This window comes from Chironomus tepperi, unplaced genomic scaffold (genome assembly GCF_022539635.2).
Source record: "Chironomus tepperi strain 1889 unplaced genomic scaffold, CSIRO-AGI_Ctep_v1 contig_445, whole genome shotgun sequence".
Classification (NCBI taxonomy): domain Eukaryota; kingdom Metazoa; phylum Arthropoda; class Insecta; order Diptera; family Chironomidae; genus Chironomus; species Chironomus tepperi.
The window spans coordinates 6806982-6824219 of NW_027226567.1; the positions used below are offsets into that span (position 1 = coordinate 6806982).

At 33.4% G+C, this 17238-nt stretch overlaps 2 protein-coding genes across 4 annotated transcripts in view; one reads left to right on the top strand and one right to left on the bottom strand.

Moving 5' to 3' along the window:
* Positions 1-17238, top strand: part of LOC139098359 (TOX high mobility group box family member 4-A-like) — a 195883-nt gene that overhangs the window by 128107 nt on the left and 50538 nt on the right. For both annotated transcript variants that reach the window (XM_070650533.1, XM_070650532.1), the window contains one exon: positions 12993-13469. In XM_070650533.1, the coding sequence (XP_070506634.1) occupies positions 12993-13469 (477 nt within the window). The remainder of the gene's footprint in view (positions 1-12992; positions 13470-17238) is intronic.
* Positions 11-5050, bottom strand: LOC139098386 (peptide transporter family 1-like). 2 transcript variants are annotated; one of them, XM_070650574.1, is made up of 3 exons: positions 4834-5050; positions 2035-2263; positions 11-1718 (listed from the first exon to the last, which is right to left on the bottom strand). In XM_070650574.1, the coding sequence occupies exons 1-3, from the start codon at positions 4943-4945 to the stop codon at positions 620-622; spliced, it is 1440 nt and encodes a 479-aa protein (XP_070506675.1). In that variant the 5' UTR covers positions 4946-5050; the 3' UTR covers positions 11-619. The 2 variants fall into 2 exon arrangements, with proteins under 2 accessions (XP_070506675.1, XP_070506674.1); XM_070650573.1 differs by lacking the exons at positions 11-1718; positions 2035-2263 and adding exons at positions 2604-3829; positions 3900-4128 and having other exon boundaries at positions 4834-5026.

The following is a 17238-nucleotide window of genomic DNA, read 5'->3' on the forward strand; positions in this document are numbered from 1 at the left end:
GCACACATGCTGACACTTTTCTGAGATTGTTTATTTTTATTTCTATGAATTTTCGAGTATATTGGACATGATTCTTATTAAGTTAACTATTAGGATTAGGGAATTGGAACTCTTGAGGTAAGAATTATTGTTCAAGCCTCAGTCTTCATCTGTTATGATTCTTAAACAATTTGATTCACACATAGTGTATGCAAAAGTCAGCCGAATGTCATCTACCATCGGCAATCACCAGCAAACAATTGCCATCAGCGATGGCAATCACTGGCAAACACCCATCCCTGATGACAGCCACCGACAAACAGTCATTGACGGCGACAACCACCGGTAATCAGTTATCGGCGATAACAGCCACCGCTAAACAGTAATCGGCGATAACAGCCATCAGTAAACAGGCATCTGCGATCGCTGCCACCGGTTAACAGTCATCGGCGATGGCAGCCACCGGAAAAACAGGCATCGGCGATGGCAACCATCGGTTAACAGTCATCGACGATCGCAACCAGCCGTCATCGATGGTAACAGACAACAAATACCCAAAAACAGCCTTTTGCCACCTCAGAATCACAAAAAACTTAATTTACGAATCAAAAATGCCCCTAAAATATCCTTAAAATTTACACTAAAGCACAGTTTCAGGAATTTTCTTCTGTGACTTCTTAAAATCGTTCGCCAATAATGAAAATACCCCCATAGCAATCAACAGCATTACATTGAAAAACATAAACTCATAAACTTGCGATGAAAACAATTTAGCACCACTAATAAGTGTCACTAAAAGGTTGCCAATTGCCATTGTTGTATAAACACATCCAGTTAGAACAGCCTTCATGTTAACAGGACCCTCAGAGTATGCGAAATTCATGAGTGCGACATAAAGGATGTTTTCGCTTAAGGCTAAAATAATCCATTGAGGTACAAGCCATAGCACTGAAATTCGATGCTCTTGAATTACTGTCTCGACGTAAATTGCAATGCAGAACGCAATGAAGCACAGGAATTTGCCTATGTTGATTCTTGCAAACATTCCGCCAATTTTGATTCTTATCAGGAATGGATATAAATATTTGCTGCAAAATGGTGACAGTAAGATTGATGATATTGGATTGACTGCAATCATTTGATCAGGTTTGATTGTATAGAATCCAATGTCTCCGTCCATTCGTGCAGCCTGAAAGACCCATCGTGAGTTTTGCTGCATAAAGACTGACCAGAAAATTGGAATTGGAATGAAAACCTTCAAAATTCGGAACAGCTTCTTTGTGTCTTCAATAAGTTTTTGGTCATACTTGGTGTCAGCATAGTCTAGCCAGTGACTCTTCTGTTCCTTGCTCATTCTTAAGAGTTTCATCCTTAAACTGTACAAGACACATCCACAAACCTTCATAAATACATTATCAGTCACTGGACGATGGACATAATGTCTTTTTCCAGCATAAATTGTCAAAAACCCCAAACTCATTGTGACTAAAGTCATTCCAAATGCAACTGGGTAGCAGTCATCAGATCCAAAACATTTCACATCTTGTCTCAGTATTGGACTGAAAATCCTGCTCAGCAGTGCTCCACCATTAAAGAACATGAATTGAACGGAGAAGAAAAGTTGAAGATTTTTGGAATCTTCTGGTAATTTGAACTGATTTCCACCAAATGCAGACAGATTGCCTCGAAGACATCCAACTCCAAAGATAGAAATGAATAGTCCGAAAATTGTGAGTGGTCTGAAATGAAAGAATTGGTTTAGAGTATTATTGCATTTTTTGGATGTAGATGAAGGTTGTCCAAAGTCTCGGTTTTGCCAAATTCTCGAGACTGAGACCAAGACCAGGACCAAGACAACTGGTAAACTTCCAGGAGTCCCGACAAATCTCGAGACCGAGACCTAAAGAATCCTCATTATAGTTTGCATAGGATAGTCTTGGAGTTGACCCTAGGAACTGACAGACATGTTAGTGTCAATTAGTCCAATTGATACAAATTCAATCTAAATCTATTAATCCTTAAAGTCGAATTACACCACATAATATTCATACTCACATTGCCGGAAGGTTCAAAACTCCAATGGATCCAACAGCAACAATCGAAATTCCAGTCAGAAACAGCAAGGTTCCTGCAACAAGAGTCTTAAATATCCCAAAATAACTTTCAGCTACTATCGCTCCCACAATTGGAGAAAAATAGATCAAAAAATCATTTGTATGAAATAATGCAGTTGATGTTGACTCGTCGAAGTGCAGCTTCTGATACATGTACAGGAGGAGTATTGCTGGAAAGATGAAAAAAGTAATCGAAATTTAGTTAAAGATTCCAATTTTCAAAGAAAATTGTCGATGAAATCGGTTAAATTAAGCTAAATTCGAACTTCCGAGTGAGAATGGGAAGGTACTTTTTGAGATTTTTTAAGCATATTTTACTTAGTCATAAGATACAGTCAAAATCAATTAAATATTCCAATTTTTAAGCATAATCCTCGACTAAATCAATCGAAAATTTGAACTTCCGGGTGGAATGAGGAAGTTACTTTTTGAAATTTCTTGTATTTTAATGAATATTTTACTCAGCCATAAGATATAGTCATGCTTAATTAAAATTAAAACAATTGTGACTTTCCTCAAGTACAAAAAATATCAAAAATTTATTTTTAGCAATCACAGAGCATCTTAAACAATCTCAACAAAAATACAAAAAATATTTACATACATTCATAAATCTTATTAAGCAACATTAATTTACACAAGTCGCACGAGCATTACTCTGCATTTTTTTAAAGTTTACAGCCAGAATTGAAAAGAAAATGACAGCAATAAATAAAATGATGGCAAAGAATGTAAACTCGTAAACTTGAGATGAAAAGATTTTTGCACCGCTAATTAACGTCACCATTATGTTACCGATGGCAATTGTTGTAAAGACGCATGCTGTCATGATTGATTTCATGCTGGCAGGTCCCTCGGTGTATGCGAAATTTAAAAGTGCAACAAAAAAGAAATTTTCACTTATTGAAATTACAACAAATTGAGGAACAAGCCACAACATTGAGATTGGATGGGCGGAATTTTGAATTTTTAATTCAATGAAAATTGCAATGATGAAGGCACTGCAACATATGAATCCTCCGATTGTTATTCTAGCCAACAGTCCGCCAAGCTTGATTTTTGACAGCAATGGATAGACTATGTAGTTACAGATTGGCATTAGGAATATGCAGGATATTGGATTAAATGCTATCATTTGATCAGGTTTGATTGTGTAAAATCCAAGATCGCCGTCCATCCTGGTTGCTTGAAAGATCCATCTTGAGCTCTGCTGCATGTATACAGCCCAAAAGAATGGAATCGGCGAAAACAGCTTCAAAATTCTCACAATTTTCTTTGTGTCCTCAATAAGTTCTGCTTCATACTGAGTATCAGCATAGTCCAACCAATGATCCCTCTTGATCTTCCTTCTCATAAACAGCTTCTCCTTCAAACTATAAATCACACATCCACAAACCTTCTTAAAGACATTTTCAGTAACTTTCCGATGAGTATAAAAATTCTTTCCCGCCAAAATAGTCAAAAATGCCAACAGCATCATGACCGATGTAAATCCAAATGCAAATGGATAGCAATCATCAGCACCAAAGCACTTTACATCTTGTCGCATGACTGGACTAAAAATTCGACTCACTAAAGCACCAACTTTGATGAACATAATTTGATACGAGAAGAAATGTTGTAAGGACGTCTGCTCCTCGGGCAATTTATATTGATTGCCACCAAATGCTGTTATGTTACCACGAAGAAATCCCATTCCAAAAACAGCCATAAATAATCCGAAAATTGTGAGTGGTCTGAAAGTAAATCAAAATTTCTTATCTAGACAGCGCGACGTCTTTGCGATGATAAAATAAGAGAACTCACATGACGGGAAGATGCAAAAACTCAACAGCACCTACGGCAACAATTGCAGTTCCAATAAAAAATAATATGGAACCAGCTAAAAGTGTCTTAAATATTCCCAAATAACTTTCAGCAATTATGGCACCGATAATTGGAAAAAAATATGCAAGAAATTCATTTGTATGAAATAAAGCAGTCGATGTGGCCTGATCGAAATTCAGCTTTGTATACAAATACAGAAGAAGAATTGCTGCAAAATTAGAATAAATGCTTAGTTTTTTTTTTTTCGAAGAAATTTATTGACGCTAATTGCTGATAAAGTTTATGCATTATTTCTAATGAAAAACGATAAATTTGGTATGCAGCTTGATAATTAACAGGCAGGCAGGTAGACTAGGGTTATTATCTGTGAGAATACATGGGAATGTGCACGTACGTTTGTTAAGAGATGTTTTAGAGTTTTTGGATAGACTAGAACTACACTTTATTGTGATTTTAAATGCTAAAATTGGCAAATTTAGTGAATTTATTGAAAATTCCTGTAAAAAATCTGAAAATTAGCAATGATGTTTAAGCAGAGTGGATTCTGGGATTCCGAGTCATATATAGGCGTATCTGTCAATACGCAAGTTTAGTGAGTTCTGGAGCGAATTCCTTTAAAAATCTGAAATTCAGCAGTAATGTCTATGCAGAGTGAATTCTGGGGTACCGAGTCATATTAAGGCGTATCTGCCAGTGCGAGAATAAGGCATCGATGGCCGAGTAACTAGGCAATAGACCGAAAATCAATATCACTCCTTTGTGAGTACGTAGGTTCGATTCCTAAGAGATTCCAATATCTCAATCATTGTACAGACTATTGTCGACATCCAAGGATTTGAAAAATACTCACGACACTACCTAGCCACAATTTAAGTCCCCTACAATATTCACTTCACATAAATGTTCAACTCACAACTACTTCCAATTGAGCTAACCCTCTCCAATAATGACAGAATGAGTATAAATGGTATGGACTTTGGAAATCTCCTCTTCTTCTCAGTCACTGCATCAGCTGATTCCTCCATGACTTAAGATTTAATTTTTCTTTAATTATTTAAAAGAACCGCTTTAATCAAAATAAAAACTGAGAGTGATTTGAGCGAGAATGAAAGAAGGAAGACCTAAATTGTTCTCCATATCTAGTTGAATGAATAAACAAAAAATCATCATTATCATTATTTATCTTTCTGGGCTTATCATTTTATTGTTTTAAATTGGCGCTATAAATTGCTATAAATATTTATTTTTATTCACTTCTGAATTATAATTATCATGCTTGTAGGCTTTATTTATTTAATGAAGAGAGAATTTTCTGCTGCATTAACTGAGAGTTTTTAGGGGCAATTTGATTTTTATGTGCTGTTTGCGATTGATTTTGGATTTGTGTTGATTTTTGGAATTGAATTTTAAATGTTTTAAATTAGAAATTTTTATATCATTTAAAATCAGCCGTCAAGGGCAACTTCTCGTTCGTACCATTAATCAACGTAGTGATCCTCACAAACACGTAACGATGTCCTCACAAACAAGTCGTTCGGCACATAACTATTGAAAATTTAGATTATGTACCATTTAAACAGGAATATTCTTTCAAAAGTCTTTGTAAAAAATTCAATAAAATTCCAAGTTCAGCTTGAATTCTCATTGATGCATCATAAAATATTGAAGTACATGCTTCCTTGCTTTTGATAAGGAAACACTTCAACGTTTTCTAATCATTTAGATTCTAGAATATGACAAAAATTTCATGATTTACTAAATTAGTTAAAGGCTTTTTTGTGAATGCAAGAGTTTTGACTTTAAATGGCACAAATTTTCATTTTCCAGCCACGTTGGTAGCTAGATGGAATTTCTTCAAATTAGATTTAAATTTAGAATTATAAACTTCATTTATTATCACCATATGGAAGCGGCCTCCAGTCCAACTCACTGGCGGAGCCTTGTTCAATTATGTCAATCGGGATATTTGATTACGCCAAATCAGTGTTGCAATCTGCCAGTTTTTCTGCAGAAGACTTTTTCTTTATAAAGATATTATCTGCGGAAGAAAGTTGTCTTCTTGCAGATAAATTATATTGTCTTTTGGCAGATTGTGTAGATGCAAGAAGACAACTTTCTTCCGCAGATAAAATCTTTTGAAAGACAAATTCTGTCTGAAAAACAGAACCTGCTGTCTTTTTCTTCGGCAGACATCTTCCATTACAACACTGCCCCAAAGACACAATGTTGCGAAACTCAGTTTCTTGTCGTAAAAAAGGTCGAATTCAGTTGACCGGTACCTTACAGTGAGGGGAATGAGGTGAATGAAGGGAATGAGGGAAATTACGTGCCTTATATGTAGATAAGACGATGATGTCCTCGCAAACACATTGTGCTGTTCGGGTTAGTGTCTCTCAGGATAATTAGTTCCACTTAGTTCCTTACTTATTAGAGATCTATGAATTAAGCAGATGACCAGAAATTAATTCAAAAATCTCAAAATTCATAAAAATTCTTCATTTTTTCAATCCTAAAAATCAAAACTCAATTCAGAAGTTCCCAAAAAAATCCCACGAAACTTCAAAGAAATCCATAAAAACCCACACATTTCTCCCAAGCTATTAAACGAAAAAAAAATTCAATTTAAAATCTCCACATGTTCCTCCTTTCCTAAATTCATAACGACATAAACATTAACCCAAATTGATTTCCAATAAAAAAAAAAGTTTTTCTGCAATAATCGAAATGCAAATTTCCTTTTTAATTTCCAAGAATATTTCTCCTTAAATTTTTATTGCATTCACAATTTTTTTTTATTATATTCTGGTGCTTCTTGTTCCTGTTGTTTTGTTCTGCAAAAGAAAAGAACTTTTTATTTCAGTTTGATTCTTTCAACAGAAATTTTATTGATTATTTGCATTTCACTATGCTAAAAAAATATTTTTTACGATTTCTTTTCTTTTCTTTGAGTCAAGGATTGGATAGTTGTGATTTTATTGGTCTTGGTTTTATAAAAAGAATGGTTTGTTTTAATTCTTTATTTTGCTGGACGAATAGATCAAGTGTAATCCATAGCCTCCCTAAGTTGGTGCCTAAAGCTGACTCTATTACTCGCTACCGCTTGCTAATTACCAATACCAAGTGTGATACTAACTTTATAGACAGCTTATTTCGGATTGTTCTATAAATTTGAGCGAACATTAGGATTTTCAGTCACGGGATTACAATACCGAATAACAATCTCAATTCTAGATTTATGTGGGTTAAGATGAGTTTGATTGGAATTAAAATGGGCTGTGAATAGAAGGCTAGATGATGCCTCAAAACTTAAAGCGACGTAAATTAAGTAAGTAACATGAGTTTGATATTAGAAATTCAGGTCGAATTCAGGATGAAATTGACAATTAGATGTTACGACAAATACGACAAATCTAATCTTTTATAGGAGAAATGAGCCAAAAGGGAACACTGACGTTTTTCCGTCAACTCGGCAACGTAGCGCTATCTTAGCAACTCCATAAAAATACTTTATACGGATATTGAATCGGGTATGCATCAGAGCTTACCCAAACGACACAACACGATCGGTAGAGCACAACTGCGTCACTGTTTTAACGATTAACTATTAATATGACTGGAAAGTATCCCTGACAACACTATGACGGCTGTTATTGCCAGTTATTACCGAGATACTTTGGACTAAACTATAAATAAATCGTATCAGTGCTTGACACTGTCCATACATATTTTCAATTACTTCAAATTAATTCAATATTCCTATCCGGCAAGGAGCGCCCTTAAGAGCAGTACAAGATGAAAGCCGCCCTCGTAGACATGCTTAACTAGTATATTAAAGGAAAGCAAGCTCTCGAGAACATGGTCTTTGTCTGTAAGGGTATTGAGCTCTCAAAAAAACAATCTGTTGTACCATCCCAAATTCTCCGCAAAATGCCTATATCCTCGATGAAGCCAACAATGTACAAATTGCGTTGTTTTGGTATGTCCTGGACAACCACAAAGTCCGAATCAAAGTGTTAACAACCTTAAGTCATTCTCCAACCATTTGGACACATCTGTCTCATATAATAAAATTCAAAAAAAATATACATCACATCATACTGTAACCACAACAATCCACCAGACTAAAAAATTCTCATTCCTTGAACTCTCCTTCACCATTTCATGGCCCATAAATAAATTAGTCTGAAAAATGATTTTTAAATGCATTTCTTATATATATTTTTTTTATTATTTTTTATTTTTGTTCTTCATTGCATTTCAATCGGAAAGAAGATGAATGTAAAATGTGCGCATAAATAACGGCGAATGATCGAAATAAAGAGCAATCAATTCTCAATCGATTTCTATGTGTGTATACATGTCTTGTTTACGTGTATGAGTGTAAAGTACATCAGAATGAAGAAAAAAAATTTATTAAACTTGTCTCTCCTTTCTTTCTCTCTCTTCCTCTAAGTCTCTTTAAAGTTGTAATTTATTGATTTCGATTTAACAAAATTGATAGCGAAAACTATACATAAAATGAGGAAAAAAAAGGCAAAAGCGACATAATAAAAAAAAGAGAAGACCGAAATAAAAAAAAGTGCATTTAATAAATTTTCATGCTTTTTTCCTTTTTTTTCTTCTCTTCTCTATCTCTCCTTGCCGTGGTCTTCTTCTTCCTACCCTCTTTTTTTTCACATTCACGGAATTGTGCCATAAATTTTATTTTCTGATGCATTTTTTCGCTCGTGATTAAGCGAATGAAATAAATAAGTTTGTGGAAGTTGTGGATGGATTTTGGGACGCATTTGCTGTTCTGATGGGGACGGCACTTACTTATGATGCTCATTTAGGAGAGTTACCTTGCTTACTTACTTTGCTGGCCGTACAGATAAGTTGTAATATATGTTCTTTCTCAGTTGACGTCTAATAGTGACCCTGTCGCTGGCTGTGCTTTGTCTTTTGAGTGGAGTTCCCATGTAATTAAAATGTTCCGTATGTATTGAATTGATATTCCTTGCTTGCCAGCATCGCGGCAGCATGAGTGATAAATAGAATTTTCGGATCCTTAACGAAAACTTTTAGAATTTGGTCACTCGGGATTATAATCAAACAACCATGTTAATTATATTTAAGGAATTCAATAATATAGATGCTTTAGAATTGTTGGGAACATAGAGAATAATCTAAACTACTAGTAGTTCCTAATGAAAGCCACATCAACAATAATGTCTAAGACACAAGTCAGAGCAGATTGATTGATAGCTAAAGTTGTCACTATGTCATGCTATTAAGTAACCATTGATAACTCAGATGAAAGAGGACGTGTTTGAAAATCATAACATCCGCAGATTCGAATCTTGTTCAAAAAAATTTGTTGAGAAATTTGACTGTTCCTATCAAATTATAATGCTAAGTTCTTCAATTATCAAAATCTTGTTTTATTGCACACTCTTACTTAATAAATAGCTTAATTGTGTAGCACATTAAGCTTGTAATATCCATTAACTACTGCTACTAAATTTGTCACAACACATCCCTGATTTCAAAGTCTTTTAATATTCATAAATAATTGCGATTCGTGACTAAATGAATATTAATGATCGATAAATTATTTTTCGACTATAAGTAAGATCGAACTGAGAAAAATAGCACTTAAAGTCTACGATCTAGTTTATCATATAATGATATGGGTCAAAATACTTCCTCCTATACCTTTATACTATTCATAAACTGTTGATTTAGCAAATCTATAGCTTTAGCATTGCGAGGGGCATCCCTAAACCCTATATCAATATTTTATGTCTGATCATCGTATATATACTTAACTAATATACAGGAAAATTAGCAAGAAGTAGAGCATAGCTCATTTTGCACAAATTTTGCGTCATCAACGTACTAATGTGTTCCCTTAGCTACTGTATGATAAAGTCTCAATTTCTATAAAATCGTCCTACATCCCCTAAGATACATTCAATTAATTACACATCACCTGTACCCATATCGGTTGAAAACAAACATAATTAAAATTTGCAAAAAACTTCAAAGAATTTGCAAAAAAAAAAAGTTAAAATTGCGTCTAGAAGCGTCCCACGAGAATAATTATTAATAACGAGAATCATATTTAATAATGACTGATTCCATTTCTCCAATTCAATTTCAACCCAACTGAAAAAATTCGCAAAAAAATATTCGCAAACTTCAAAGCAATCCAAACCCTAAAAGATAAAAATGAGACAGAGCAGCACACACACACACATAAAAGAGAGAATCAAAGGAGAAAGCAAGATGGAAAGAGAAAATAATTCACTTTGGGGAATAAAAAGAGCCTTTAATGTTGTCATGAGATGCCGCTTGATGTGAACAATATTTTGACAGATGACTTTATGCTTACTTACTTCACAATCGCGAGGCAAATAAATTTAAGTAATCAGTTGATTATTTAAATGTGAAAGATTCTTTTTCCTTTGCTTTTCTCTTCTTTACTCGACAATGCGACATTATTTGCAATTCTTTATGAATGTTTTTAGCGGATTCTTTAGGGAAATGAGGATAGGTGGTGCATCTTGGTTAGGTGATTTAAGCTTTCATGGCAAAAAGCCGTTAGATATTTAAATTTGATAATTTCGAAATTAGAAATTAAAAAAAACCGATGAAATTGTTTTGAAATTCAAAAAATTGTCCAAAACACGTGTTTCAAAAAGAAGGCAAAAATTTGAATTTTCAAAAACCGTTGAAATTTTAAAATAAAAAATCTTAAAAATTGAAATTTGGCCAATTGAGGTCAAAATAAATATAAATTTGAATTTCAAAAAGATTGAAAACTCAATGAAAACTTGATATTGAAAAAAGCGTAACAATTTTTAATTTTGCGGCATTTTTAAAAACTGTTAAAATTTTGAATTTCGAATTTTCGAAAACCGTTAAAGTTGGAATGTTGAAAAACCGTTAAAATTAAGAATTTTTTGAAAACTTGAAACTGTTTAAAATGAATTTGAATTTCCGAAAAAAAATTGATTTTAGAAAACCAATGAAAACGTGATTAAAGTTGCAAAAAATTTGAATTTTTAAAACTGGTAAAATTTCGAATTTTAAAAAACCGTTAAAATTTTGAATTTTTGAAAACCGTTAAAATTGAAACTAAATTAAATTTTTTTGAAAATTAGAATAATGCGCCCAGTACCCCTAAGAAATCCCACCAGAACTTTTTCCTTATTTTTTTCGTAAACAACAGCTTTATACATGGAAGTTTGTTTATGAGATAATTTAGTCAATTGAGATTATCTGTTGCTAGATAAAAGAGAGTAAATGTGACGGAAAAGAGATATAAATGGAATAGTTCGGCTACATTGTGTAGCTACAATGTAATTAGATAGGATTTTTTTTTTTTGGTATGACAATTTTAATTTATTGCCATGACTTTATTCTCATTCGATTGAGTCAACATAAATGAGTCAATAAATTATATTCCATTTAGCTATTTATCAACAAGTTTATTGGAGCTTTTGAATGTCGGAGCTGGCAATCAAAATTGAACACTCTGACATGGCCTTTTTAGATACCAAATTTTTCGACCCGTACCCGAAATTAAAATTCCATTTTAATTATTTCAAGGCTAGCTGCCCGGCTATATATTTGATCTTATCGTACCTAACAACTTAAGGCTACTCCTTTAAATTCTGATGAATTTCTGAGAATTCTAAAACCTGACGCAACCTCATCCATCAATTACTGCAGCTCCTTAACTGCATTTTATTGCCAACAAATCAATCCATTTTCCTACATCCAATTATTAACATCAATTACTAATAGCAAAATATATCTACTTAAATTCCCAAATGGCAATCAATTGCAGCAGCTGTAGTAGCTATATCGTTTATAATAGCATAAGTACATGTGGAGAAGAAACAAGAAGGAATAAATAAAATTATAACAATTGATTGCTATTAGCAGAAAGGTCGCTCAAATTATATAGAATATAAACATTTTTTTTTTTTTTTTTGACTTTTTCACTGCCTTCTTATGCATAATTTTATGTTTCAAGCTGCTCTATGTATATCCATTTGACTTTGAAATTGGCGTGTAATGTAAAAATTGGAAATAATGGTATTGAGTTTGTGCTTAATAAAGTGAATATTTGATGAAAAATTAGAGACTTTATGTATGACGTTAATCCTTCATTGTATTTATCTATTTTACATACATAATAAATGCTTGATGATTAACTGTTTTGAAAAATTCAAGCGTGAAATTTGACTTGGAGATTGAATTTTTTAGGAAATCATTGAATTTTTGAGAAATTCGTTGGATTTTTGGTCAATTTAACGGATTTATAAAATTTGAAAAAAATTGATGCAAAGATGAAATGATCCATGTCACTGATGAACAATTGAAATGTCAAAATAATGCAAATTAAGCCAATTGATTCTTAATTTTATCAATTTATATGATTTTCAAGAACAACTCAAGCTAAACAGCATCATAAAATTGTGAGTTCCTACTCTTTAGGTTCCAATTTAGTACTTTTTTTAAGGATCAATTTCTCCACCTCAAAAAGTTTTTCAAGTTTTTAACAACTTTAAATCAATCAAACTAAATTTAAATTCTCTTAATATCATAGAAAAAAGTGGCAGCAACCTTTGACAAAATTCCAAATTCACCGCAATAATAAAAATTCAGACAAAATTGTCGGAATAACCAAAACTTAACTTATAAAAGCTACCACTATTCTAGTAGTGGACAATCTGTGCGCAAAAATGTCTAGAAATGCCATGAACTGTATGCCGTATACAGTTTCGATCAAGGCTTCCCACCAAGTTGTGACGCGAAAAATAAAAGGTTGTCCACTACTGTTAGCTTACGTAATTTACGTATTAAATTTGCCAGCCAGCCATTATAAAAACTAATTTAATGTTGAGATATTTTTATTAGCAGGGGTTATTGTAGCTATGGCAGTAAACTAATGAGATTTCAATAATAAAAGCCTTTAATTTACAACTCAAGGGCGATTAAATTATGCATTAAACTTATTATAATGTAGCAAATTCCGTGATTTACTCTAATCAAGCTTCATATTTTAAATATTTTTTGCAGACCTTCCACACACCATCATTTGGAGATGAAGAATTCGACATACCCGTAGATATACATCACGCATCACAACCACCAATTGATCAATATCAAATGCATGGTCAAATAACTGGCATGATTAACAATCAACAAGGATATGGTCAACATCAATGGACACCACAAGCTGCTGAATCACATATGATGGCACCGAATCAAACCTTTCATAATTTACAGCCACCAACGAATCATTCAACATTCCATCAATTGTCTAGTCCAAATCAGCAAATGCTAATGATGCAGCCGCCACAACAAACTCATCAACAGGCAGCCCAACCAAATCAGCATCAGCAGCAGCAAGTTCAACCACAAATGTCGCCGCAAATGAGTGGCGGTGGAAATAATTACATTGGACAATCGTCACCACAAACAGCGCCAATTAACAGCCATGAAAATGGCTCGACTAGCGATGATAGTGATGATAATGCAGTTAATGATCCAAATGTAAGTCTATATATCATTTTATTTAATACTTCCTGTATATGAACTCTTTGATTAATGGCATTACAATCCTAATTCCTCAATCAACGCTTATGTGATTATCAATTTTTTTTATGTGTGTCCAAATATGGAAAACCATGACTACATACTTTACTTTTATCAATCAAATGAAATCTCAAAATTCTCATAATGAAGTCGATTCATTGTCTGTCCCGCTTGCTCTGCTTTCGGATAATCCATAAACATGAAACAGATTGAAAAAGAAATAATATTAAAAAGGCTTTAATTGTCAATTAACAATACACATAAGACAACAATAATAGTCGTTTAGCAAGCAGCTGAGATGGAAGAGAAAAAACACACAGTGAACTGAAATGAGAGAGATATAAAGTTGAGGATGGTGATGGGATGTGAAAAATTGGCTCATGTGTCAATTTGGAAGATTTGAAATGAGTTAGGAGGGAAGCTTTGATGATTTTTGCATCTTTGAGGCAAAATTCTTATCCATTTTGTATCAAGTTTATTGCATCTTTTGGGGCAAAATTGTCTGTTGATGCAGATTGATTGGTTCTTTTGATGCAGAACTTTGGTTTCGTTTGATGCAGAAGGTTTGCTTCTTTTGACTCAGAATGTTTGCTTCTTTTGATGCAAAAAGTTTGCTTCTTTTGATGCAGAATGCTTGCTTCATTTGATGCAAATTGGTTGTTTCCTTTGATGCAGATTTTTTGCTTATTTTGAAGCAAATTATTTGGCTCTTTTGATGTAAAAAGTTTACTTTTTTTGATGCAGATTGATTGCTTCTGTTGATGCGAATTGTTTTTCTCTTTTGATGCAAATTGTTTGCTACTTTTGATCCAAATTGTTTGCTTCAATAAATGCAGATTATTTGCTTCTTTCGATGCAAAATGTTATTTCGATGATTCATTCTCCCAAAACCATTTTGTCCCTTTAAACCACCTAAAGATTATCAACCTTCCATGAAAATTTGGAAACGATTAAAAAAGAATCACAAATTGCATTAATAAAGCCCCACAAAAAAATTCCTTCAAACTTTATAACCGTAAAACAAAAAAAAAAAGAGAACTTAAATGAATCAACAAAATCGATTTTTTATTATCCATGATCACATGCAAAGCTTAACAACAGCAACAACATTGAAATTAATAACGATCAGAGAATAAAAAAAAAAAAAAAAAAACATAATCCAATCAAAACCTGCAAACAAGAAAATCCATTTAAATTCTCCACACAGTAAAATGCGCTAGAAACGAAACAAATGAAACGTGGAAGGGAATGGTAATTGAAACAAACAGACGCTAATTGGATAAAACAATTAAAAAAAAAGACCTTTAACGTCTGTAAAATGTTGTGATTGGGAATTGGAAGTAAATGTTATGCTTAATACATAAGCATAGAGCGATAGAGAGACAGCATAAGATCAATCTGTATAAAGTTAAGGAAATAGTGTCAAGGTGAAGGCACAATCATCTGACTGACTTTATGTAAATTTTATTGTGTGCCTTATTCTTCTCTTGTTGCTGTTTTTAACACATTCATGTCCATGCACATGAAAAATTTATGACGTGAACGAAAATATTTTTCCACTGCGCTCAACAGCTCACAATTTTCCCATCCGCTAAAGATATAATAAGAAAGAGAAGTTGAAAAAAAAAAGTTTGTAATTATCGCACTAGCTGAGTTGGTAATTAAAAAATTTTTTAAATACCACCTTTTGCCATTGGAATTCTGCTTCTTTTTTTTTTCTTAGTGAAGTAATTAGAGCAATTAAGTGTCGTACATTTGGTCTCTTTCACTTGAAATTTTTATTTAATAATACATTATCAAGTGGAATGTAGGACTTTATGTGGATAATAGGGGGCAAATGTAGCGCATTGTGATGGTGTTAAAGGTGGTTGTGATGATTAAAGGTACTGAAGCTTAGGGGTTGGTTTTGTAGTCGATTTTTGATTTTTGAGGGTCATCCAAGGTACAATATTAATGACAATTGTCTTAGAATTAGGTTTGTGGACATCCTGACACTCTTTAGTTTAAAAGCTATAAGCGATGAAATTCAATCAATGGTCCAAATGATAATGCGTTGACCTTACGTGCCAAAGGTCCTAGGTTCAAATCCAGGTCATTTCTAATTTTGGAAACACTTTTCCGTCCGAACTTCTTGCGTACACGGATTGCAACTGGATACATCGAAGGGAACATTAGGTCTTATGACATACTCGTACCCTTTCAATGTGCAGCACTTACAACTAGTTCAAATCCCAGTATAAACTGTAGATCTTAAGCAGTGTTAGGCAAGATTTCATTTTTCGCGGGACATCTTAGTGGTAAGCTTCGATCAAAACCAGTACACGTACAAGGCATATGGTTCATGCCATTTCCAAAATTTTATGGCGGCACGCCGCTTGCCTACCACTGGTCTAAAGGATGTGATACAATAAATTATTAAACGTTGTGTCTTCAGCTCATAAGGCTAGGTTCTTCAAAAATTATGTATATATTAGTTCTGAATGCTTCTAGTGCAATGTATATTTACGTGTCATAACCGCGTTGAATTGCAAGACCAAAAGGAGCTCTAATGCAACATGCGCTCAATTCCAACATGCCGTTCAATTCGATCAAGGCATTTCCGTCAAATTTCATATCCAACACCAAACTGCATACCAGTAACCCCTCAACTTCACAAAATTCCTGCTCATTAAAACAGTCTAGATTGTCTGAATGCTTCATATCATGCCACGTGGAGAATTCCTTATGGCTCCCATTTCGGTAATAACAACAATTTTTTTTTTTTTTTGAAGGTGCTAATTGCTCCATATGAGGCATATGAACGGTCATTATTTGCAGTTAATGGATTATGACTGACTACAACTGAAGTGTGACGATCTGGTTTTAATAGCTTGGAATGGCAACATGTCTGCGATATTTAGTTCCAATAATGATTTTTTGTTTTGTTTTGCGATCCTTTCAGTTGTTGTCACACAACAAAAAAATATTTTTTAAAAAAAGGCATGAGCATGAAGAAAAGCATAAAAATCAATCGTCAAGTCGTGCCAAATTTAATCTGATTTTCTTGTCCATAATCGACCTCTCTTTCAACATTGTTAACATTGTCAAGCCTTTTTATGTCTTTTCTCTTTTTTTTACTTTAACATTTAACGAATGACAGTCTGTGATTTATGATTTCTTCTCGTTCCTTTAATAAGATAAAAGCAAAAAAAAAAATAGCTTAATTAAATTAAAATAAATAGTTTATGCTGTTGTTTGTATTATGGCTGCGACATTCAATGGATTTGACCTTTCGATCTCTTTTTTTCTTTTCTTTTTTTTTTTTTTGTTTAATGAAGTCTTTTGTGTACTCAAACTTATACAGAAGCTTTCTAAAATAAATAATAAAAATTTCTTCTCATCATGTGGTCGATGATCAAGGTGGATACGCTGTGAATTTTTTTTTATGTGGGATCTTCAGGAAGGGAACTTTGGAAATTACTTATTTAACTATTTGCTTGGTTGGGGCGCACTGTTGCTCATTGCCGGGTTTAGAGAAAGTCTGAAGACAGTTTAGAGAGCGATCATCAACTCATCCACATTTTAAAAATTAATTCAGGAATATTAAGGACGACAAGTTATCCAACTCAGGCAATCAAGAGCGTAATGCATTGACCATGATCCTAATTTTTGATTTGCTTGCTTTTTCCTATGCGGCTCAATTTGGTAATCCACATTTTTGCAATAAAAATGGATTGAAATCCGCCGT

Coding starts and splice junctions, on each gene's coding strand:
- LOC139098386 (XM_070650573.1), bottom strand. CDS start 4,945: ATGGAGGAATCAGCTGATGCAGTGACTGAGAAGAAGAGGAGATTTCCA. Junction 4,129..4,833: donor TAGCTCAATTGGAAGTAGTT/GTGAGTTGAACA, acceptor CTAATTTTGCAG/CAATTCTTCTTCTGTATTTG. Junction 3,830..3,899: donor TTTTTGCATCTTCCCGTCAT/GTGAGTTCTCTT, acceptor ATTTACTTTCAG/ACCACTCACAATTTTCGGAT.